Raw genomic sequence first — 26,760 nt, 5'->3', positions numbered from 1 at the left:
AAATATAGAAAATATTCAATACCCTGCAAAGATTTTTAAAGGGGATCCCATAACAAAATGTCAAAAAAGAAATGAAACTCCAGGCCGGGAACGGTGGCTCACGCCTGTAATCCCGGCACTTTGGGAGGCCGAGGCGGGTGGATCATGAGGTCAGGAGTTTGAGACTAGCCTGACCAACATGGTGAAACCCTGTCTCTACTAAAAATACAAAAATTAGCCAGGGGTTATGGCATGCGCCTGTAATCCCAGCTACTCAGGAAGCTGAGGCAGGAGAATCGCTTTAGCCCGGGAGGTGGAGGCTGCAGTGAGCCGAGACTGTACCACTGCACTCCAGCCTAGGCAACACAGCAAGACTCCGTCTCAAAAAAAAATAAAAAGGGAAACTCCAAAGTATTATTTAAGCAGAGGAGTAGAAGAAAACCAAGCAGAAGGTTCCATATAACATAAGAAATGATGGAAAACAAAATTTTAAAATGCTTAAAATTAAATTAAGAAACATGATATTTATCTCTTGATGATGGTTTAACTTGTCTGGAAATAAAGAATGAAGTTATTATTTTCACTCCAATCATACTCGAGAGTACTTTGAAGGTGCCTACTTCTCCAAAGACAACTGAAAGATCATCTTTACTAGCAGTCTATTATGGACCAATTCTTGAACATTTTCTTAAAAACAGCAAATATACAATACTGCTTGCAGCTAACTTTTCATCCAGGTAGTCTCTGATTATGATGTATATAAAATCCCTTATTCATCTGCTCTTTGAGTCTTTCCAGCCTAGGACTCTGTTTCTGATAGTGGCTCAGGACACATTAACAGCAGGCAAGTAGCGCTGTTAGCTTTCCATGAGTACAAATTCAAAACAGAAAATGAAAATATGCAAAAGCAACTTTGTAATATCACCTCGATTTTGGCACCTCTACACAAGAAACTCCCTTTTGTTTTTATCCCAAACCACCAAACCTACAAAAGAGTCCTCAAGCTTGACGTAGAGACTCTTTTTCATTTTTAAATTATTTTTAGAGAGACAAGGTCTTGCTCTGTCGCCCAGGGTGGAGTACAGTGGTTCATCATAGTTCGCTGTAACCTTGAACTCCTGGGCTCAAGGGATCGATCCTCTTGCCTCAGCCTCCTGAGCAGCTAGGACTACAGGCATGTGCCACCATATCTGGCTAATTTTTTTTTTTTTTTTGTAGAGACAGGTTCTCGATATGTTGCCCAGGCTGTTTTTGAACTACTAGCCTCTCACTTCAGCCTCTCAAAGCACTCAGATTATGTGCGTGAGCCACCACAATCGGCCTAAAGTAGAGACTCTTCATACAGCTTATTTGTACACAGCTACTCCAAATTGAAAATGAAGATCTTTTTGGTTTATCTTACATAACAGCCTTTCAGTTGACTTCAGACCTTCAGATCTAAGAGTCCTTCTTGAACCGTGAAGTATTGTAGTTATAATCACATTACTGAATTTTTTCTCATCTGAATTAAAATAAGAGATCACTCTTCCAACATCTTAAAAGGAAGTCTATGTTGACTTTCAAATGCTTTTATCTGGCAAACAAACAAGAAAGTGAAAATTACTGGTTGGTTGTTTCCAGAAACAGATTCACATTTTGACTAGTTTCTTGGAATCACATTCAAATTGTAAACATTTTAAGAAACTTCTAAATCTAGGAAGCAACGATTTTCCGATACAAGATAAATTTATCAAAATGACCAAATTTATGGAATAAAAGTGAATGCCAACCTACTGATTTCAATTGAATTTAATAAATTAGCAGGTGAAAGAAACATTTCAAAAGTTAAAGCCAACTTGGAATATATGTCTCTACCGTATTAAGACACTAATTGAGTTTCTTATTTAATAAACAATGTTTACTATATCTACCCCAAAACTTCAAAGCACAAATACAAAAGTAGAATAGGTAGACTCTCTGTTTTCAAAGAGTTTACAACCTAGTTGAGAAAAGATGAAAAATATCTACAAGGAAACTTTTGTTATTGTTAAGAAACAAGAAGCTGACACAGTCTTGGAAAACCAGGGAAGCTTTCAGAACAATTCCCAAGAGATCTGGATAGACTACGAGGCAGTGAAACCACCACTATGGTCCAGATCATTTACAAAGATAAAGAGAAAAGCACAGACATGGTATGTGCAGAGGACTGCACAGTACCTACTTACAGAAGGAGATGGTCTGAAAAAGCAGTGGGAGATCAAGTGGATTGGTAAAACAAGCCCTTTCCAGTACCCAAACCTGAATGTGATTTTAGTAGTAATGGAGGAAAACTGTGTGATCTTTGGCACAAAGACAGCACAACAAATGCTATTTTAGTTAAACTAATCTGGCCACCTTGTACGAGATGGATTAGAGGGAAAACCCAGATAAAGGAGATCCAATTGAAAAGCTATTGAAATAATTTACATACAAGTTGAAATTCACTAGAAAAAGGTGACAGTAAAAACGGGTAAGGCCTAACAAATGAGAAAGACTGTGCACAGTAAGATGTATGACTTTACAACAGACTTGGTAAAAGGGATAAAGAACTTTCAGGATGACTCTAGGGTTTTAAGTTCAGAAGACTAGTAATGCTACTAACAAAATGGGAAATTTGGGAAACCGGCTAATACAATTAAGTGGAAATGTTCTAAAGATGGCTGGAAACTAAAGAATAGAACTCAGAAGTAAGAACGTAGCTAAAAGACTTTAAGATAGCATGGAGGTAATAATAGGCTCAGAGAATTTGAAGCAGTCATAAATGCATGATTAATCTCATGAAGATAAGGAAAGTCACAGTTCCAAAGAGGAATTAACAGTGGCTCACACCTGTAATCCCAGTGCTTCGGGAGAGACCAAGTCAGGAGGATCACTTGAGACAAGGAGTTCAAGATCAGCCTGAGCAGCATTCAAAATGAAATTATGAGTTTCAACTAGAATAGCAATCCCTGGGTTACAGTATCATTTAAAATATTGAACTAAAACAGCCTTCTTAAGGTTTAGAAAAAAAGAAAAATTGTTTTGCTTGAAGTAGGAGCTTGCCTGGAACTTCCACTGAACTGGTGAAAGAACAATACCACCACAGATTTGTGCTTGAAGACTTCCGCTGGGTAGTAGTAGCAAGGATCCCATCAAAAGAGAGTAAAAGGCCCTACAAGCTAGGGAGAAATGCAAAGCTTTAGAAGCCAAAGGAAAGAATTTACTTTTTCACATATTATTTCCCTCCACATTCCATAGTAGAAATTTTCCTGATCCTTATTTTGCTGCAGTCTTGGTTTGTGTTCACTTTTCAAAATGTTCCAGAGAAAGCTTACATTTCAGATGTTACGTTGTCCAACTACCAAGCTTAAGGTGTGTCTGGTTAATAACAAAGCTTACAAAACGTTTCTTATAACTCGACAGCCGATGCAAGAATTTCAATTATATTATTCTCTTGAGGAAAGAAAAAAAACTGTTAGAAAGTCCCAAAGTCATCTGTCATTCTCATGATTTAACATAAAATATCAAGATTTGAGTTACACACACACACGCGCGCACGCGTGCACGCGTACAGTTCCAGATGCTTAAAAAGTTATCTATTTCATAAGTGACTCATTACTGTAAATGGCCTACCACCAACACTTTCCCAAAGTAAGATAGTATGTGTGTCTGTCTGGTCTAAAGCTGCCCTGAATTTTTTTCTAAATGAAAGACCAATCCACCCTATTCTTGGTTCAATTAACTCTGTTTAATAAACACAAGATGTTTATACATAAAGGTGGATTTCACATTTTCTCATTTGATTCTCATAACAAGTCTCATTTTGTAGATGAGAAAATCCTCAAAAAGTATCTTGTTCTCCTATTACAACATGATCAGACCCAATAAATGATGGCAACAAAAAGAATTCAAATAAATTATAAAAATAAAGGTGATCAGCTAAACAAATTACTATTTTGCCTTAATAAAAAGTACAACAAAATAACCAATGAAATGACATCATTAAGAAAAGCAGGTCAATCTCTCAAAGACCAAACATAAACTTGTAGCATCTGATTCAAGGGTTCTTTATCAGCCAAAAGTAGTAAACAGTTAAAAATCAAGGATCTAAAACTGCTTCATCCTTTCATGTTTAACACAAAATTTCAAAACCCAATTTTAGGGAGAAACATTATTTAAAAACAGCTTCTGAGAGATCTATTGTACAACATGGTGACTATAATTAATCACAATACATTGTATTCTTGAAAAACGTCAAGAAAGTGGGTAAGTGCTCTCACCACAAAAATGATAACCATGTGGGGTAACGCATGTTTATCAGCTAAATTTGGTCATTCTGCAATGTATTTATACTTCAAAACTTCATGCTGTACATAATAAATACAATCTTATTTATCAATTAAAAAATAACTTCTGAGTTCTCACCATACTTTCTATATATTTCTATTGTAGTTTCTTCATTGTAGCTACTTATTAACATCTGTAACCGTAAACTGAACTGCAAATTTTTTTTTTTTTTTTTTTTTGAGACAGGGTCTCACTCTATCACCCAGGCTGGAGTGCAGTGGTACAATCCCGGCTCACTGCAACCTCTGCCTCTCAGGATTAAGCGATTCTAGTGCCTCAGCCTCCTGAGTAGCTGAGATTACAGACATGTGTCACCACTCCCAGCCAATTTTTGTATTTTTAAAAATTTTTTTTAAGTAGAGACGGGGTTTCACCATGTTGGCTGGGCTGGTCTCGAGCTCCTGGCCTCAGTTGATCCACATGCTTTGGCCTTCCTAAGTGCTGGGATTACAGGAATGCACCACAACACCCAGCCACTGGACAACAAATTATTTGCAGGAGGATGTAGTCTTTCTCTTTGAACCCTTATAATCCAGCACTGTGACTGCGACAAAATAATTATCATTGTACAATAATATATGTAGAATAAAGTCAATGAGGAACTACCACATTTGGGGGAAATCTTAATTTTTGTAGAAAATGCCTCATTTATTTTTTTAAAAATTTGCCCTCCATACTACCAATTCTCTACTCTTCACCCTTCCTACCTCTATATGCCTCTAGAATTTTTATATTGATATCACACTTGAGTATTTTGCTTTCCATTATGCATTTATGTCTACATTTGTGTCTCATACTAGGCTATAAATTATCTGAGAGTGGGGACCATGTGTTGTATAGCATATTTATCTTGATCTATTCATAGTGCCTCAAAATATAAGAACGTAAGAATTCTGTTGAATTACTTTTTCAGTCTGTCACTTTTTTTCCTTAGCACTCCAGTAAATTTTGGAGCATAGATCACTGAAATGATGTTGTTATTCAAAAAAGGCAGGGAGGCAGGGAGAGGGTGGCAAAAGAACTAACCCTATGCCTATTTTCTGAATGTATGCATCATACTTCATATAATGAGAACTCAAATGATTTCGGGCATTTATTTTATACTAGCATGTCAAAATGACAACACAGACAACTCTGTCAGGAATGAACTCCCTAGTCACTTCTGGTAAACCTATAAAACAGGGTCTCCTGCTGGGCTTGGGGATGTAATAGAATCCTATCATCTTCCCTGTGGTGGTAATCTGAGTTAATTCTCACTAAACCTGAAAGCTAGTCCTTCTCTCTGGTTCCATTTGTAGGCATGGAGAGAGAAATCAGAGAGAAAAGCCTGAGATTAGCCACTTGAGAATAGTTACAGCATGATTTTAAAAAAAACAAAGTGGTTCACCTGAACTCTGGCCATTACTATTCATGCTGCCAAACCCAGTGCTTGGCAACCACCACCCACGGCTGTACTGACTGCACTCAGTATGACTGTCTCACAGGAAGAGATCAGAGTACCTTACAAACAAAGAACTATACTAATATAAGGTGAAAATATTAGTATCGTTTATTTTTTTTCTTTTAAAGTAAGAAAATTAATCTTCAACTCTTCTCTGGTCAAATTCTATTATGCCAAGTTCTATAGAATAGTCTAAAAGATACCACCTTTTAATACTTGCTCTACTAAATAATTCATCAAATTTTTGGTCCTCAATCTTTTGTTATATGAAATTTTCATTATAACAGCATTTGTGATCAAATTTCATTGAATCTTTAAATTCTTCTACCCATAAATTGTGTATTTTCTGTAATTTAGTATTTTTACTAATTCAGGTTAACATCACCTTTTAGGTAAATTTTAAAAATACTTTCAACCTACAGTATGATTATTATGTGAACAAGCCCCCAAATTTATTAAAACCACACAAAATTGTTTACCATACCTTTATCTCACATAAATGATTTTTGTTAATTTAACAGCCAAACTGGGTGTGGTGGCTCACACCTGTAACCCCAGCACTTTGGAGGCTGAGGCAGGTGGATCACCTGAGGTCAGGAGTTCGAGACCAGCCTGGCCAACATGGAGAAACCTCATCTCCACTAAAAATACAAAATTAGCTGGGCATGGTGGTGCATGCCTGTAACCCCAGCTACTCGGGAGGCTAAGCCAGAATTGCTTGAACCAGGCAGGTGGAGGTTGTGGTGAGCTGAGATCGCGCCATTGCACTCCAGCCTAGGAAACAAGAGGGAAACTCCGTCTCAAAACAAACAAACAAACAAACAAACAAAAACAGCCTACATGTCTTTATTTTTTTATTTTTTTATTTTTATTTTTTGAGAGGGAGTCTCGCTCTGTCGCCCAGGCTGGAGTGCAGTGGCCAGATCTCAGCTCACTGCAAGCTCCGCCTCCCGGGTTCCCGCCATTCTCCTGCCTCAGCCTCCCGAGTAGCTGGGACCACAGGCGCCGCCACCTCGCCCGGCTAATTTCTTGTGTTTTTTTTAGTAGAGACGGGGTTTCGCCGTGTTAGCCAGGATGGTCTCGATCTCCTGACCTTGTGATCCGCCCGTCTCGGCCTCCCAAAGTGCTGGGATTACAGGCTTGAGCCACCGCGCCCGGCCAGCCTACATGTCTTTAAAAACACATACCTACAAACTTTTAAAATTACCACATATAATAGAGAAGAGGGCTTCCTCTGGTACAAATAAGAATATAAACAAGAAGATAAAGTGATTCTTCCCATGGTCATTCATAAAATAAATTATAATACAGACTTGTTGACCAATCACATCTAACAAAATCTATTTGAAGACTTAACCAATAACTTAATGGAAGCCTCTGAGCTTCATTAGAGTCTTAAGTATTAGGACATCACAGAGCCTAGAAAAATGATATACACACTCACATGCATATACACACAGACACAAGCACACTTCTGATGTCTCTACTGAGAAATCCATTAACTTGAAGAAGGCTTGAGAAAGGCATCTTAATAACCCATTTCAAATTTCCTTTTATTTATTTTAGAATAAGTTTCCATGAAAGTCTCAGGCTATGTATAACTAAGTTACTTCTAACTCAGAATGTATCTTGAGTTCTCTAGTGAAAAGTTACCCGATACAAAATTTAAATCCAGGAACTAACTAGTAAGATTTTTCTGGTAAATTCTAACTGCTGAAAGGCAGCGGAGGGAAAAAAAAATTGAATCATGTTTCCATATGAAAATAAAAAAGCCAAGTGTTGGAGAATCAGTTAATACAGGAATATGAAACTCACTGAGGAAAATAATGTAATGTACACAGGGTAACAATCTGAGCAAAGACAGGAAAAAGGCATTTCTCCAAAAAATAAAAGGTACTTTACCAGGGGACTATTATTCTAAATCAATGAAGTCCCACTGAAGGAGATTTGATTCTATTTTATAAACTCTCCACTATTACGTGACACTGCTAGTAACCAAACACACTCAATTCCAAAGACAACCTGTTCAAGTTTAGTTGGCATGACCTAGAAAAACTTCCATCTTCACAGAAAAGGTACTAGGAAACCAAGTAAAACCATCATGTGTTAAAACAAATATATGCAAAAGTACAGTAAATATAAAAATGTATGGAAATGTTTAGGAAAACAAAATGAGGTAGTTTTTAAATATAAACAGTAATATTTGGTATGAAAAATCCATTTTTTACCCATTTTGACTACCATAGGACTACAATGCCACATTAAGTTATGGTCAAAAATTGACAAATCTAAAAACAATATTTAGGTCAACAGAGACAACTTCCTTCCAATTAAATAAGTTCAATCAGACCAACAAAAACACCCAAACTTTTTCTTTCCATAAAAATTCAACTTTGATATTAAGAACATTTTTCCACTGACCAATAGTCTAAATTATCTCTCCAATCTCAGCTTCTTTACTCCCTTAGTTCACCCTTAGCATGAGACTGGTCTTTCCAAAAACATATTTCAGAGTAACCTCCCTTGCTCAAAAAACCTCAGGGCTACCGCTGACACTCCTAATGCTCAAATTCCTTAGCCTGGCTTAGTCAACCAAGGCTATTCACAATATGGCTCCCATCTTTCTGGCTTCCTCTCAGTACTCTCCCAGAGGAACCTTATTCAGTCAATTTGACCCACTGACTTCAGGACACCTTGTGCTTTCATAATTAACAAAGTATTTTCTTCCTGTTAAGATTAACACACTGCAGAAAGCAAAGCAAAAATTTCTAAACAAATTTAAAAGTTGGTAAGAATGAAATGTATGCAAATATTACTTTTTTGTTTTGTTTTTTGGATTTTTTTTTGAGGCGGAGTCTTGCTCTCACAAAGACTGGAGTGCAGTGGCACTATCTCAGATCACTGCCACCTCTGCCTCCTGGGTTCAAGCAATTCTCCTGCCTCAGCCTCCCAAGTAGCTGGGATTACAGGCACGCACCACCACACCTGGCTAATTTTTATATTTTTAGTGGAGACAGAGTTTCACTATGTTGGCCAGGCTGGTCTCGAACCCCTGACCTCAGGTGATCCACGCGCCTCAGCCTCTCCAAGTGCTGGGAGCCACTGAGCCTGGCCCTTACCTATAATTTTTGACAGAATAAGTTAATTCCTAGTGATTGCCTTATAAAAAAAACTGAGAACAAGAAACGGTTTGGTAAAGAAGCAAACCCACAGGCCCGGCATGGTGGCTCATGTCAGTAATCCCAGCACTTTGGGAGACCGAGGCGGGCCAACATGGTGAAACCCTGTCTCTACTAAAAATGCAAAACTTAGCCGGGCGTGGTAGCGCACGTCCATAATTCCAGCTACTCAGGGGGCTGAGGCAGGAGAATCACTTAAACCCGGGAGGCGGAGGTTGCAGTGAGCCGAGATCATGCCAATGCACTCCAGTCTGGGTGACAGAGCGAGACTCTGTCTCCAAAAAAATAAAAATGAAACAAACCTACATCTTCTCTCAAGCTTTTAATATAGTCATATAGCAATGCTTCCATTCAATTTTTGACTAAAAACTTTTGCAAAAGATGATAAGACAAAAGACTTAGAAACCCTGGACAGTGTCCAAATATTTAACTTACCTGATAACATTTTATGATTCACCATCAGGACCCAATCTATTGCTAAACTACATAAGCAGTTTAGGCTAATAAGTTGACACTTTTTCTAGGGAAAGTACATCCCTAATTCACTCCAGAAATTTTCAAAATCATTAAGTTGTTTTAAAGGAAAAATCACTATTTTCATAACCACAAACAATATATTAGCAAGTTTTGGCTGTTATCACATCTCTAAGCACTGAAGACATCCTCAACTTAAAATTTCAACTTCCCCCCAAAAACAAAGATAACTTAAACTAAACCACTGCATTATAATTAACTACAACACAATAAAGACAGCTCCTAAATCCTAAATCCTTTTGTTAAGACATTTACTTTTTGTGGGAACAATACCTGACATTTATGAAATTAAAAACAAACAAACAAACAAAAAACGCTTTCAGAAAAAAGCAAACAGCAACACCAAGACATGGTTTAAAATTTTCAAAGAAATGCTTATCAACTTGGAACCTATGGTAAATCAATTATTTACTGGAGACACAACCACACAAAAAAGGTGAGGCAGCATCTGAGATATCAGATCATCAATGCGTAATACTTAGAGCCCTTGAACTAAAAAGTCAGTCCACTCTTGAGCTACCACAGACATTAAAAGGGTTATCCCCAAGTATCTCATTAGCAGGTCTACAGCAAAGGTAGAAGAAATGTAAGAACCAAAAAGAACACAGAAGAAAAAAGCACAGGGTGAAGGGAAAGGTTGGAGGTAAGAACAGAAAGAAGAGAGATAAATGTGTAAGACTAGAAAGAGGAAGAAGAAAAATGAAAAATGAGAGAAGGTGTAAAGTAAAAAGGCAGCTACACTTGCCCGGGGGACATTAGCCCCAAAGGTAATATACTACTGAAACTAGAAACCTTCAAACAAGGAGTTGCCCAATAAATCATTTTAAGAAAGTTTTAGGAAAACCACTCTTCTTAGAAAACCCCTGACTTTTGAATGAACTAAAACCAGAATCTAATCTATCTTTTTTCTGAATGTTCTCAAACTGTATTCCTTTAGTACACTTTATTACAGTCCTATAAATTATAAATTTGATTTTTAAGTTTTAGCCAGACTTTGATAAGCTCCAAACCTAAGTAACACTTGACTGGTAATGCCCTCAAGTGAAGCATCAGTACTTCTGGTAATTCACAGTAACACCATAGGGGAGAAAACCCTTAAAAAAAAGAGGCTAAAACAAAAGATAAAACATCTTAAATGAAGTATGTCTTAATCTGGGTACCCATGAAAGTCACGCAAGACACAGCAGATGGGGTCTGAAACCACCATTTTGTTTTTAAAAGGTACAGGACTAAAAGAACCAGAGAGATGTGTGGGTCTGAAGCTATTCGAAATATAAAACTTATTTCAAGAGGAGGAACTTAGTAAAAATTCAAAGTCAAACAGAGTAAATAAAATGTCATTAAGGGCACGAGATACAAAAATTCATTAAAATACTGCTTTTGCTTGGGCTCCCCAAAACAGAAAGGCATGTATCCCTGACTGGTCCAGCCATCCTCAGAAAGCTAGTACTCAGCATTGAGGGTGTGTTAGTGAGAATTCTTTAGAGCTGTTTGAAGCTCTGAAACCAAAACTATAGACTCCCATAATCTTTCTAGATTTTTCTGGCCTAGAATATATTTTTATATTTGTTCACCAGGAAAAGGCACTTCTCAAAACCAATCCACACCATGAAAGTTTTATCATCAAGTATCTAACTACGTGGTAAACACATCATTTAGCTAGAACAATTTCTGAATCAGAGCTGTCATTGACGGGTCTGGTGCTTTGGATGTAGCTTTCTGTATGTCTTCTCTAATCATTTATTTTCTCCTATTTTCCAACCACCTTATATTGCCACTGTCCTTCCATTCCCACCCTTTACCTTCCTCCTGTATATGTACAGACACACAAAAAGAGTATCAGTACCACTACGTATGTATCTATGTGTATACATACACACATATACCTGTATATGTATACACACACACAAAGACACACATGGCAGGAGCCCCAATATCAGAGTTTATTGACATAAATAATATTGTAGAATAGAAATAAATCCATTAATTCTTATTTCTAAGATAAAACAGAACTGTCGTTGGACACTACAACTCACCCGATGGTTCTTCAGGCTCACTTTCATTTTCTTCCTCAGGTGGGGCTTGAGGGGGTGGTGGGGGAAGTTTCTTTTCCTTCTCTGCTTTGGCATTTCTCTCTTCTTCTGAATAATACTCATCTTCTGAGAGGTTGGCCAAGCTTTCATCCATCTCTCTGTACTCTACCTATATGGAGATCATACCAGGGAAAGCTAAATGCAGTGAACATTTAAAATCAGGGACTCTATTTGGAACCATCAATCAATGTGAATTGTTAACTTCACATTTTAAGGGAAGTAAGTGTACAACAAGGAACAAGCCAGCTTATAATAGGTAGTTATTAAAAACAAAACCTTCATGAAACAATCTTGTGTCAGTTCAGGTTCAAACTAATCTGCAACTTTTACATCATAGCACTGACATTCAAATCATTGACCCTAAGGCTCTCAACAACTTCTCAAAAAAAATTTTTAATTGTATGTATCATGCTCACATACTGGAATTTCCAACAAAATTTCCAAAAAATATCATGCTCACATACCGGAATTTCCAGACAAAAATATAGTTAACTAGAATATCAAGTCTGTCTAATGCCAAGCCTGTGCTTCTAACTACTATTCCAACGGAAAATAGCAAAACAATTCCAAAAACCAAATGGAGGGCATGGAGTAGAAAATAACAACAGTCAAACTGAAACTATGAAAAGGTGCATTTGCTTAAAAAATTCACTTAGGAGAGGCCAGGTGCAGTGGCTCACGCCTGTAATCCCAGCACTTTGGGGGGCTGCGGCAGGCAGATCACCTAAGGTCAGGAGTTCGAGACCAACCTAGCCAACATGGTGAAACCCTTCTCTACTAAAAATACAAAAATTAGCTGGGTGTGGTGGCAGGCACCTGTAATCCCAGCTACTTGGGAGGCTGAGGCAGGAGAATCGCTTGAACCCAGGAGGTGGAGGTTACAGTGAGCCGAGATCAAACCACTGCACTGCAGCCTGGGCGTGAGACTCTATCTCAAAAAATAAAATAAAATAAAATAAATTAAGGAGTAAGTGACGTGGAAATGGAGGATACAGGTCTTACTACTAATTCACACCGGCTATAAAGGAAAGGGAGGTATGTCATTAGCAAAAAGAGGAAGCAGTTTTAGTGAATGTGTCACTGAGGGTAACAGAGCGTAAGACAGGAAAGATTATTATGGATTGGTTAGCCAAAATGTGTAATATGGTATTACAAATAGTTTTCAACATTGGAACATTCTCAAATCATCATTGTGACTTCCTAATAAAAGAAACTACAGCTAATTATTATGGAATCAATTAAAAGATAATTATTATGGAATCAATTAAAAGATTCTAATTATTATTAATTCCATGAAAAGATAATTTATTAGACATGGAAAAAAAGCAAAGACAATGTGGTTTCCACACGTATCTAATGTTTTACATTTCCAAGATTAATAGTCCTGTGGATTACAGTGAATGTAATACATTTTAACTTGCTAAACATCTTTGATATAGCTTTGGATGGTCAGCTGTTTTTATACTATCTTTTTGCTCTTTTTTTAAAATGATAGGACCACAAGATTTGGGGGAGGGGGAATGGCTGCTGGAAGTACAAGAGTTTTACTGAAAATAGGGATTGGGTTAGAAAACGGAAACAAAAATTAAGAATAATGAACTGACTAGTTCTGACCCATGCTCTAAGAATCTTATTTAATATATGAATAATTGTATTCACCTACTCAAATACTGAACACTGAGCACATGGTACAATGGAGAAAACAATTATGACTGAGTGTGTCCCTGCCCCTAAAAAGCTGAAAATCTGGTTCCAAGTAAATGATCCTGATCAGATGACCATCTCATACAGGGTCTCTGCAATAAGACTCCAGAAATGTAGATGATATTATACTAAACTTTATCCTAACTGACTGAGATAAACTGTGGAAATAGGTCTCAGGACAATGGATGAAAAAGCAGCAAGGAGAAAAAAAAAGTTTCAAAGAGGGAGAGAAGTCAGAATAGGCCATAAACTTTTATAATATGCAGTTTTCTTTTCCTTTTACCCCTCAATAGTGCTTGACTCTTCCCTTCCCCAAAGATTCAGTCCTTTGATCCTCTGCCCATCAATCTTATCTACTCAATAATGACTTAACAAGTACCTAATATGGAACTGGACAATGTGCAAATTTTGAGACAAAAACAAAGACTAATACAAAATCCTTTCTATTGTAGTTCAGTTTTTCCCAAAGGATGTTCCACTAGATACTATATCCTTTGAAGGAGTAAAGGATCCAATATCAAGTCTGGGAAACTGCAATCTTTACAGGTCCCCTCTAGGAGAGTCACAATTCACATTAAAGGAGAAGGCTGGGTGTGGTGGCTCACACCTGTAATCCCAGCACTTTGGGAGGCGGGGGCGGCAGATGCCAAGGCAGGAGGACTGCTTAAGCCCAGGAGGCCAAGGGGTGCAATCTGTGATCGCACCACTGTGCTCCAGCCTGAGTGACAGACACAGACCCTGTCTCAAAAAAATAAAAAATAAAGGTACTGCTAAGTTTTGCATCAAAAACAATCTTTTCAATATTGTTTAATCCAGTGTCTTGACAAAGAAATAATTAACAAGGAAAACACTTGGAAAAGGCTGGTCTAGAAAGGGTTCTTAGTCTTTAGGAACAAAAGAGATTAGAAAAATACGTACAGGTAGAAGCAATAATATCTGATGGTATTATTAAAAACAAAACTGTTTCACAGAACCCTAGGATTCTTCAAGATTTAGAATTTTAATTTTTAAATGTATTAAATACACACTCATGTGTTAAAACAAATCTTAATCCTTTAGAGACCACCAACACATTAACTTGTGCTGCTCGGGTAACTTAACTTGGGGTAGACTTAAGAATGAAGTTTCTTCTGCCATCTCTGTTCAACTGAGAGCATCCTGAGATGACAAAGCAAGCTTAAAAAAAAAAAAAAAAAAAAAAAAGCTGGGAGCAGTGGCTCAAGCCTGTAACCCCAGTACTTTGGAAGGAAGAAGGAGGAGGATCATTTGAGCCCACTTCTACACCAGCCTAGACAACACAGGGAAACCCTGTGTTTATAAAAAACTAAAAAAACTTAGCCTGGTGTGGTGGCGTGCACCTGCAGTTCCAGCTACTAAGGAGGCTGAGGTGGATCACTTGAACCCAGGGGGTCAAGGCTACAGTGAGCTATGATCTAAACACGGCACTCCAGTCTGTGTGACAGAGTCGAGACCCTGTCTCAAAAAAAAAAAAAAAAAAAAAAAAAAAAAAAAAAGAAAGCAAACAAAACCAACCTCCTCTCTTTTGCACAACTTGTCAAATCAGTACTAGACTGCCACAATACTTCATAAACAAAGCAAAATACAGAAACAAAATTGGATTCTTCCCTGGTTGTCTAGTTGCTGGGTGAAAAGAATGGATTCTGGCCGGGCGCGGTGGCTCAAGCCTGTAATCCCAGCACTTTGGGAGGCCGAGACGGGTGGATCACGAGGTCAGGAGATCGAGACCATCCTGGCTAACACGGTGAAACCCCGTCTCTACTAAAATACAAAAAAAATTAGCCGGGTGTGGTGGCGGGCGCCTGTAGTCCCAGCTACTTGGGAGGCTGAGGCAGGAGAATGGCGTGAACCCGGGAGGTGGAGCTTGCAATGAGCTGAGATCCGGCCACTGCACTCCAACCTGGGTGACAGAGCGAGACTCTGTCTCAAAAAAGAAAAGAAAAGAAAAGAATGGATTCTAAGGCTAAAACAAGACTATCATGCTTAATTTCCAATCTCAAATTTGGCTTCACCAGTAGCCTCATTTTCTCATAGACTGACAACTAAAATAAATGTTATAAATTTTAACTTCTCAATACTACTTAATAGTAGTGTGTTTTATTTTGGGATTTTTTGCTTAAAATTTTATTTTGTAAAAAAGGCTTTCCTCATTTAATAAAGCTTTTTTTTTTTTTTTAGATAATTTTTAAATTGCCCGGAGCCAAGAAGTGACCATTTAAGCAAAGTTTTAAAACCATCGGAAAGAATCATACAAACTTTAATAAAAACTATTCCCCTGAGAAAAGGAATGGGTACTTTGAACCTAAAGGATTAGGCATCTCTCATCCCTAAGTAAAAACCCCAAAGACTTCAGAGACTCTACAACTACTTACAACCACGGACATAAAGATGTCCCAACAGGGAGACTATGAGTGAGTAGGGTAATTATTCTTACTTTCACACTGATGACTCTCGAATTTAAATCTTTAGTCTCTTCCTTCTCCTCCCTACCCTTATTACAATGATTCATTCACTCCTCAATCTCCTTAAAGCATCAGTCTTTATAAAGAAATCTTTCTTGGGCTGGGCATGGTGGCTCACACCTGTAATCCTAGCACTTTGGGAGGTCGAGGTGAGCAGATCACTTGATCTCAGGAATTCGAGACGAGCCTGGGCGACATAGCGAGACTCTATCTCTACAAAAATTAGCTGTGGGTGGTGGTGCACATCTGTAGTTCCAGCCGCTTGTGGGGGCTGAGGCAGGAGGACCACTTGAACCTGGAAGGTCAAGGCTGCAGTGAGCCATGATTGGGCCACTGCACTCCAGCCTGGGTGACAAAGTGAGACACTGTCTTAAAAAAAAAAACAAACCCACAAAGACCACAAAATTTTCTCCTTTCACACTGCATTCCTATATCAAAACATCTCATGTATCCCATAAATATATATACCTACTACGTACCACAATAATTAAAAATTTTTAAAAAACCTTTCTCACTTTTATCTAGGGCACAACTGCCAGGTTAATTTTCCCATTATGTGATATTTTCTAATAGCTTAACAGATGAACATCAAAATTTTCAAACCAGCATATAAACTCTCTGGCCTTGACTATTCACACTGCCTTTTTTATTTTTATTTTTATAAGACAGGGTCTCACTGTCACCAAGGCTGGAAAGCAGTGGCATGATCTCAGCTCACTGCAACCTCTGCCTCCCAGGCTCAAGTGATTCTCCTGCCTCAGCCTCCTGAGTAGCTAGGAATACAGGCGCATGCCACCACACCTGGCTAATTTTTGTAATTTTGTATAAACAGAGTTTCGCCATGTTGCCAAGGCTGGTATCAAACTCTTGGGCTCAATCGATCTGCCCACCTTGCCCTCCTAAAGTGCTGGGATTACAGGCATGAAACACCATGACTGCCCTGAATTCAAACTTAATTCTAATCACTAACACACTAGTAAAAAAGTCCTCAATGCTGTTCTACCAACCTCTAAGCTCCCTAAAGCTACTTCCATCTTTTTCTGTTAATCCAACACCATATACTCAAGGTCCACCTCCTCTGAAGATTTTCTTAATTATTGTAAATTTTAAAACTATATCTGCCAGGCGCAGTGGCTCATGCCTGTAATCCCAGCACTTTGGGAGGCCAAGGCAGGTGGATCACCTGAAGTCAGGAGTTCTAGACCAGCCTGGCCAACATGGTGAAACCCCCGTTTCTGCTGAAAATACAAAAATTAGCCAGGCGTGGTGGCAGGCACCTGTAATTCCAGCTACTCTGGGGGCCGAGGCAGGAGAATCGCTTGAACCGGGAGGCGGAGGTTGCAGTGAGCCGAGATCACACCATTGCACTCCAGCCTGGGGGAAAAGAGTGAGACTTCATCTCAAAAAAAAAAAAAAAAAAAAAAAAAAATCTTTTATCTTCTCTGAAGTCTCACAGTACTTATGGTCTGCACTTCATAATCTAGTTCAGGGCTGTCTGATGAACTTTTTTGTCATAATGGAAACTCCTCTATCTGTGCTTCCAATTCTGTGGCTTCAACATGTGCTATACTGAGCACTTATAATGTAGCTAGTGTGACTGAAGAAACTATTTTTAATTTCAATTTAAACTTAATAGCCACATGTGGCTAAGGGCTACCATACCGGATAGCATGAATCTAATGCTCACTACAACATGGACACAACTCTACAACCCCAACACTACTGGTCCCTTCAATCTATTTTGTTCCTAGACAATTCCTGTTTCTAATTAAATTCATATGACCACTGTTCTCAACATTCAGTTGTCCTGGATTCCCTGATGCTTCTCAAACCACTTCCTTTTCTCCACTGGTAGCACCTTAATTACTGGTCACCTACTAATTATATGCCAAACACCGCAATAAGCATTTTGTTTATATTATATCTAAACTTTACAAGGTAGGGCTTATTTACATGAGGAAAATGAATCAGAGGAAGATGAAATACTTAAACTTCAAAAAGTCCACCCTTTTCCAGAACACTTTTCTAAATTCTGCCATTTCATGGCCTAGCTCAAGGCCACCATTTCTAAAGGAGTATGGTGTTCCTGAAGTTCCAGCCCAATTTACCAATTTCAAACCTTAAATATTCTGCCATAATTTTAGCATACACATACTCAAAAGTGAATTTATTCTGAAACTAATGAAACTGGAGCTTCAGGGACACTCAATTACATGAACTCCTTCCAATACCCTAAACATAATTTTAATTATGTAATGATATAATTCTGTTAAAGCACAGTTCCCAAAACTGGATAAGCTCCCAAGTCATGAAATATATACACTTTTTTCCCTGCATACACTGAAGAATTACTGAAGCACGGCCTGTCTATACTGGCCTCAGCTTGCTTTTCATTCCTTAAATGGATATACTATCCTCTAAAGTCTGTTTCCTCTGGATCCCAAGAGCGGCTAGTTGCTAAGCTTCCTAGTTGCTGTTCCAAACAAACACGTAACTAATTTTTTTTCTGAAAGTTTAAGAGCTAATTACAATAGGGGATACAAAACAGGATAAGCAAGATGAGTTAAAATAAACACAGGAGAATTACAAAGAAAAAAATCTTGGTTGGGTGAGGTGGCTCATGTCTGTAATCTCAGCCCTTTGGGAGCCTGAGGCAGGAGGAATGATTGAGCCCAGAAGTTCGAGACCAGCTGGGGCAACATAGAAAGAAGCCATTTCTACAAAAAGTAAAAAATTAGCCAGGTGTGGTTGTGCACAACTGTAGTCCCAGCTACTCAGGAGGCTGAGGTAAGAGGATCACTTGAGCCTGGGAGGTTGAGGCTGCAGTGAGCTATGATTGCGTGACTGTACTACTCCAGCATGGGTGACAGAAGGAGACCCTGTCTCCAAAAAATTAATCAGTTAGCTAAGAAAAAAAATCTTTCTTGTAGGAGAGCGCTTAAAATATAACAGTAAAATCTTACAGTGTGCCCCAAACTTATCAATCTGCAGATTCAACACAGTCACAACCAGAATCCCAGCAGCCCTTTTTGCAGAAACTGACAAGCTCATCCTAAAATTCATATGGAAATGCAAAGGATCCAGAACGGCCAAAATAATCTTGCAAAAGAAGAACAAAGTTGAGGAACACTTCCTAATTTCAAAATGTATTATGAAACTAAAATAATCAGGATAGTGTGGTACTGGAATGGATGGAAATATGTAATAGATCAATGGAATAGAGTTGAGAGTCCAGAGATAAACTCTTACATTTATAATCAATCAGCGAGGGTGCTAACTATATGTTGAGGGAAAGAACAGTCTTCAAAAAACTGTGCTGGGACAAGCTGCAAAATAATGAAGCTGAACCTCTACCTCACACCATATACAAAAGTTAACTGAGAACAGATTTTCATCTGGCCGGGCGCAGTGGCTCAAGCCTGTAATCCCAGCACTTTGGGAGGCCGAGACGGGCAGATCACGAGGTCAGGAGATCGAGACCATCCTGGCTAACATGGTAAAACCCCGTCTCCACTAAAAAAAAAAAATACAAAAAACTAGCTGGGCGAGGTGGTGGGCGCCTATAGTCCCAGCTATTCGGGAGGCTAAGGCAGGAGAATGGTGTGGACCCGGGAGGCGGAGCTTGCACTGAGCTGAGATCTGGCCACTGCACTCCAGCCCGGGCGACAGAGCGAGACTCCGTCTCAAAAAAAAAAAAAAAAAAAAAAGATTTTCATCAACATAAATGCAAGAGCTAAAACTATAAAACTCTTAGAAGAAAACACAGGAGTAAATCCTAACGACATTGGATAAGGCAATGGTTTATTAGATGTAACACCAGAAGTAAAGGGAACAAAAGAAAAAATAAATTGGGTCTCATCAAAATCAAAAATTTCTCTAACCAGAATATGTAAAGAACTCTTAGAAGAAAATGATGAAGACAACTCAATTTTTAAAAACGAGCCAAGGATTTGAATAGTCATTTCAACATAAATATTAAAATGGCCAATAAACACATGAAAAGATGCCCAACATCATTAGTCATTAGGGAAATGCATATCAAAACCACAATGAGATATCACTTTACCCCCACTAGGATGGTTATAGCAAAAGACAAACAATATTAAATGTCAAGAACGATATGGAGGGTGGGCGAGGTGGCTCCGCCTGTAATCCCAGCACTTTGGGAGGCAGATGTGGGTGCATTGCTTGAGGTCAGGAGTTCAAGACCATCCTGGCCAACATGGTGAAATCCCTTCTCTACTAAATATACAAACATTGGCCAGGGGTGGTGGCAGGCGCCTGTAATCCCAGTTACTTGGCTGGCTAAGGCAGGAGAATCACTTGACCCAGGAGGAGGCTGTAGTAAGCCAAGATCATACCACTGCACTCCAGCCTGGGTGACAGAGACTGTCTCAGGAGAAAAAAAAAAAAAAAAAAAAAAAAGGCCATGCGCAGTGACTCACGCCTGTAATCCCAGCACTTTGGGAGGCTGAGGTGGGCAGATTACCTGAGGTCAGGAGTTCGAGACCAGCCTGACCAACATGGAGAAATCCCATCTCTACTAAAAATACAATACAAAGTTAGCCGGGCATGGTGGCACATGCCTGTAATCCCAGCTACTTGGGAGGCTGAGGCAGGAGAATCGCTTGAACCTCGGAGGCGGAGGTTGCAGTGAGCCCAGATCGCGCCATTGCACTCCAGCCTGGGCAACAAGAGTGAAACTTCATCTCAAAAAATTAAAAAAAAAAAAAAGAATAATAATATTGGAGAAACTGGTACCCTCATATATTTAATAACGGGAATGTAAAATGGTGCAGCTGCTATGGGAAACTGTTTGGTTGTACCTCAAAAGTTAAACCTAGAATTAACATAAAACCAAGCAATTCTACTCCTGGGCCCACACCCAAGAGAACTGAAAATATATTCATACAACAAACTGTATATTAATGTTCATAGCAGCATTATGCAAAATAGCCAAGACATAGAAACAAACCCAAGTGTTCATCCAATGATGAATGGATAAACAAAATTTGGTATATCCATACAGTAGAATATTATTCAGCCATAAACAGTTATCAAGTACTGAATGGAAGCACTACAACGTGAATGAATCCTGAAAACATGCTAAAGCCAAATACAAAAGGCCACACATTGTAATATTTTATATAAAATGTCCAGAATAGACAAATCCATAGACAAAGAGTAGATCAGTGGTTGCCAGGGACTGGGGGTAGGGAGGAATGGGGAGTGACTGCTAACGATACAAGTGTCTTTGGGGATGATGAAAAGGTTCTAAAATCACTTGTGGTGTTGGCTGTACAATCTTGTAAATATGCTAAAAACCACTGAATCGTACATTTTAAAATGGTGAATATTATTATACATGCATTATCCCAATAAGCCTGCTTTTTGTTTGTTTTTAGACAGAATTTCGCTCTTGTTGCCCAGGCTGAAGTGCAGTGGCATGATCTAGGCTCATTGCAACCTCCACCTCCTGGATTCAAGCAATTCTCCTAACTCAGCCTCCTGAGTAGCTGGGATTACAGGCGCCCGCCACCACGTCCGCCTAATTTTTTGTATTTTTAGTAGAGTCGGGGATTTCATCACGTTGGACAGGATGGTCTCGAACTCCTGACCTCAGGTGATCCACCGACCTCAGCCTCCCAAAGTGCAGGGATTACAGGAGTGAGCCACTGTGCCCGGCCAATAAATCTGTTTTTAAAAACATCTTATACATGGCTTCTGGTCACCTGTCTATTGAAATAATAAAATAACACTCTTGACTTCTGTCCTTTATTTCATTTCTGAGGGCTGGTGTCACCAACCTCTATGCTTTCCTAACCCATGCTTTGGTTAAAAGCTCCAGAAAGTCTTGCCTGCAAAACGGTCTTTTACCCAGCACTGGTTATACTTCAGAGAGTTGGCTCAAGTAGGGAGATAAATATGAGGGCTCTCAGACTGGGTAATACTCATCTCAAGAAGCTCCCCATACACACTGACTTGGTATTCACACTTAAAAATTATGTAGACAATTTTTTCAAGCATAAATTATATAATTTGCAAACTTTTATTCAAATGTTGATTATACGCACATATATATCCAGGTTGTTTTTTCCAACTAGACCATTAAATCTCCAGAAAAGGCCCAAGTCTAAAGTCTGTGCCCTAATATTGCCCCAGTGCCCTGCACACAGTGTCCCATGTGGTCCTTTGTTTCAAGGGCTGATGATACCCTGTAACAACATGAATGTGGGAATTATATTCCAGTTCCATCACTTACTTAGCTTTGTGACTTTAGGCAAGTTGCTTAAATTGTGTGCCTCGGTTCACTCATTCCTAAAATAGGGCTAGCAATACTTGCCCGTTGGTATTCAGCAAAAAAAAAAAAAAAAAAAAGTAATGTTGGTGACACGCTGAATACGGCATCTAGGACACAGAGATGTGAGGCAGTCTCTGTATACACTGTGTAGAGTCAAATCTTCTCCTTCCCATATATTTGCATTTTGACTGTTATTTGTTCTCTCAATCAGCAGCTTCCTCATCTGCAAAATTCTACGCCAAAAGATCGCTGAGAGGATTTTTAAAAAGAAGAAAAACAAAAAAGACTGGAACTCCTACCACACAGCAGGGTTTTGCTCAAACAAAAACAGAAACAAAAACGACCCTTTCTTTTCCACCTCCCCAGCTAAGGCGATTTCTTTAGCATCAACCTACAGCCTCCTAGTGCACCCAGCTGAAACGCCATCAATATCGCCGAACAGCTTCCAGACCTATCTGTGGACAAACAGTGATGCCTCCAAGAACGCCAACCGTAACCCCACATCAGGGAGCCATCTTCCAGTCAAGAAAATGAAAAGGTGTGCAAGAAAGACCTAAGGAATAAAATACCCCTCCCAGCAATCATCGATGACCCTTCCCACGTCGCTCGGGACCCAGCACAAAGACCGCAGTCAACACCGGCAAAGACTTTTCCTTTCTCACCCCACCCGTCCAGCTAGAGGGGACGTGGCGTGGGCAGCGATACAGAGGGAGGTCTGAGTGGTCGCAGGGCCCAAGACCCGGCGGCGGTGGGGGAGGGCGGAGCAGCCTCGGGGAAGCTCGGCACCCGGCGGTGCCGTTTAAGGGAGGGGTCCACCCTTACCTTCGCCCGCTTGCGCCGGCTGGTCCGACGCCCCTCCGGAGTCTCTGCTATTCCAGTTTCCATGGGGGTCGCAGACCCAGGCACGACGGTGGGCCCGGCCTGAGGCCCTGCGGACCCTGGCGGTTCGGCCAGGCCCCCGGGGGGCGAGGCCCGCGGAGGCTCTTTCTTGCGGGGTGTGCGCTCCCCGGCCGCCCCCGGCCCGACCTCGGCTGGGCCCGACAGGCCCGCGGGTTGCGCGGCCACCTCAGACCCATTCTCAGAGCCGCCCGCTGTCCCGGGGCCAGCCTCCGTCCCGGCTGCCGCCGCTGCAGCCGCCGCCGCCGCGGCTGCCGCCTTCTTCCCAGACAACATCTCGGGCCGCCGGGCCGCCGACGGCCGTAGGGGCCGCTCGGTCTGTCGCTCCGTGGGTCCGACCCGCCTCGCCTCGCCTCGCTTCACGCTGCCCGCGCGCCGCCAACCGCCGTCGCGTACGCACGCGCTAAGCGCGCTCCCGCAGCGCCGGGACAAAAAGGGCCGGAGACGCCCACGAACCCCGCCCCTCCCCCGCAGCCATAGAGTGGCGTTCTCGCGGCTAGAGCGGCGCCGCAGCAAAGACCGTGTAGCTTGCCTAGAGCGTCTCCCCGGCGTTTGGCGTGGGACCTGGCACCGTCCGTGGTGTTAGGGCTTCTGGGCCAGACTAAACCTCCGAAGGTGACCATTTCCTCCAGGGACTTGCGGGTTTGCATGCGTTCGTTCGTTCATTCACTCACCCAATTATTCGTCAGTTCTACCAGTATTTATTAATGCTTGCCCACTACGTAACAAGGGTTACATTATGAAGTTCTAGCTTTCAAAGAACTTACAGTCTAATGGGGAAAAACACTGAAATATGTTGGTAGAGCGTCTTTCTTATTCATAATTGCTCTGCTTGGACTGGGCAAAAAACTTGGAGAGCGTAGCAGTTTCGATAGTAGTAAAATGGAGACAAGTTAGGAAATCCAGGTTTGAGTCCACACAGAATTGTTCTTGTCTCCAAGCCTTTGTTCATGCTTTTCCTTCTGTCTGGACCCCAACCCCATTCGCACCCCATGTCTTGCGCTTCTCCCATCCCCCATGTCCCTCATCCCCCATGTCCCCCATCCCCTCCGGCATAACACCTCTTTCTATTCCAGGTTAATTCTTTCTAATAATGATAGTAGTGGTTTATTCTTTTAATTTTTCGAGGAATCCCGTGCCGACCCAAAACTGGAACAGGTCTTGTCTACTTTTAGCATGTTTGTACTTACTACACAAACGATTGTCTTTTTAGTAGTCTGTCTCTTCAAAGTGAAATTGTCAAAAAGTTATTCCGTTTACATGAAGTTCAAGAACTGGTAAAACTAATCTCTAGTAATAGATTCCAGTCAGCCCTTGCCTGAGATGGGGGTCGGGGTCTGACTGCAAAAGAACAAGAAAGAACTTGCTGGGGGTGATGGAAATGTTTTATATCCTGATTGGGATGACGTTTACAGAGGTGTATATATTTGTCAAAACTCTATGAACTCTCCATGTAAAATAGGTATATTTTATGTAACTGTACTTAAGTAAAGTTGTTTTTCTAAAAAACTAGGCAAACAGACAAAAAGGCAATCAAATGTAGAAAGGAAAAAAGTAAAAGCTATGTAAGAAAGAAAATGTATCCGAGTGGGGTGGCATGCACTTGTAGTACCAGCTGCTTGGGAGACTGAGGTGGGAGAATCACTTGAGCCTCGGAGTTCAAGTCCAGCCTGAGCAACATAGTGAGACTGCGTCTCTAAAAAAAAAGAAAAGAAAAAGAAAGAAAAATATAATCATAGTACAACATATGGCTCAGCTGTGAACTGTATTAATATGACCATAAAAACATAAGCAGTTAATATTGTTTTTATTTATTTTTTCTTTTCTTTTGTTTCTTTTCTTTCTTTCTTTTCTTTTCTTTTTTTTTTTTTTTTTTTTTTTTTTTTTTTTTTTGAGACAGTCTTGCTCTGTTGCCCAGGCTGGAGTGCAGGGGTGCAATCTTAGCTCAATGCAACCTCTGCCTCCCGAGTTCAAGCGATTCTCCTGCCTCAGCCTCCCCAGTAGCTGGGATTACAGGCGCGTGCCACCATGCCTGGCTAATTTTTGTATTTTTAGTAGAAACGGGGTTCCGCCATGTTGGCTAGGTATGTCTCCAACTCCTGACCTCAAGTGATCCTCCGACCTCGGCCTCCCAAAGTGCAGGGATTATAGGTGTGAGGCACCGCGCCCGGCCGAGCAGTGAATATTGTTTTAACCTAAGTGATAGAATTACATTAAGAGAATGGAGAAAAAAGAAAGTTTGTGGAGAGAAAGATGAGAAGGTTTTAAGGATTTAGGGAAGTAGGGAGGTTGTTGGGGGAGGTGCTGCTCGGGAGCTAAATTATCTTTCACCGTAAAAATATAATACATAATGTTGGCCGGGCGCGGTGGCTCATGCCTGTAATCCCAGCACTTTGGGAGACCGAGGTGGGCAGATCACGAGGTCAGGAAATCGAGACCATCTTGGCTAACACGGTGAAACCCCGTCTCTACTAAAAGTACAAAAAAAATTAGCCAGGCGAGGTGGCGGGCGCCTGTAGTCCCAGCTACTCAGAGACTGAGGCAGGAGAATGGCGTGAACCCTGGAGGCGGAGCTTGCAGTGAGCCGAGATCGGGCCACTGCACTCCAGCCTGGGCGACAGAGCGAGACTCCATCTCAAAAAAAAAAAAAAAAGAATTCCTGGCCGAGTGCAGTGGCTCATGCCTGTAATCCCAGCATTTTGGGAGGCCAAGGCGGGTGGATCACCCGAGGTCAGGAATTCGAGACCAGCCTGGCCAACATGGTGAAACCCCGTCTCCACTAAAAATACAAAAATTAGCCGGATGTGGTGGCACTTACCCGTTTTTTTCCCCAGAAATAACTAATTCATTTCAGATGTTTTTATTGTGATCAAATACACATAACATAAAATTTACAATCCTAACCATTTTGAGTATACTGTTTAATAGTGTTAGATGCATTCACATTGTTGCATAAACAATCTCCAGAACTCTTTTCATCTTGCGAAACTCTGTACACATTAAACAATGACTACATTTGCCCCTCCTTCTAGCCCCTGACAGCCACCATTCTACTTTTTGCCTCTATGAATTTGACTACTGTAGATAGCTCATATAAGTGGAATCATATGGTATTTGTTTTTTTTTGTGACTATTTCACTTAGCTTAATGTCCTCAAGGTTCATCTATGTTGTAACATGTTAGAATTTCCTTCCTTTTAAAGGCTGGTAATGTTGTGCATATATAACATTTTATTATCCATTCATCTATGGATGGACACTTTTGTTGCTTCCACATTTTGGCTATTGTGAATAATGCTGCTGTGAACATTGGTATACAAATATCTCTTCAAGACTCTGCTTTCAATTCTTTGAGAAAATCCAAAGTGGAATTACTGTAGCAGTGTATGCTTTTTTTTTTTTTTTTTTTTTTGAGAAGGAGTCTTACTGTGGTTGCCCAGGCTGAAGTGCAGTGGCGCGATCTTGGCTCACTGCAACCTCCGCCTCCCGGGTTCCAGCAATTCTCCTGCCTCAGCCTCCCAAGTAGCTGAGATGACAGGTGCCTGCAAACCACACCTGGCTAATTTTTGTATTTTTGGTAGAGACGGGGTTTCCATGTTGGCCAGGCTGGTCTCAGGCGATCTACCCGCCTCGGCCTCCCAAAGTGCTGGGACTACAGGCGTGAGCCACCGTGCCCGGCTAGCATTTTTTAAAAGCTAATGTCTCCACTGGGCACGGGGACTCACACCTGTAATCCCAGCACTTTGGGAGGCTGAAGTGGGCGGATCATTTGAGGTCACGAGTTCGAGACCAGCCTGACCAACATGACG

At 40.5% G+C, this 26,760-nt stretch overlaps 1 protein-coding gene across 2 annotated transcripts in view; it reads right to left on the bottom strand.

Annotated features, from left to right (window-relative positions):
- KDM1A (lysine demethylase 1A) overlaps positions 1-23,366 on the bottom strand; it is a 65,595-nt gene extending 42,229 nt beyond the window's left edge. For both annotated transcript variants that reach the window (XM_050790646.1, XM_050790655.1), the window contains exons 1-2: positions 22,878-23,366; positions 11,514-11,679 (exon numbers count right to left, since the gene is read on the bottom strand). In XM_050790646.1, the coding sequence (XP_050646603.1) occupies positions 11,514-11,679; positions 22,878-23,228 (517 nt within the window). In that variant the 5' untranslated portion in view covers positions 23,229-23,366. The remainder of the gene's footprint in view (positions 1-11,513; positions 11,680-22,877) is intronic.
- Between the last annotated feature and the right edge of the window lie 3,394 nt (positions 23,367-26,760).

Source organism: Macaca thibetana, chromosome 1, assembly GCF_024542745.1.
Source record: "Macaca thibetana thibetana isolate TM-01 chromosome 1, ASM2454274v1, whole genome shotgun sequence".
NCBI lineage: Eukaryota > Metazoa > Chordata > Mammalia > Primates > Cercopithecidae > Macaca > Macaca thibetana.
The sequence above is the reverse complement of the archived record's forward strand: the minus strand, read 5'-3'. Positions and strand labels throughout refer to the sequence as shown.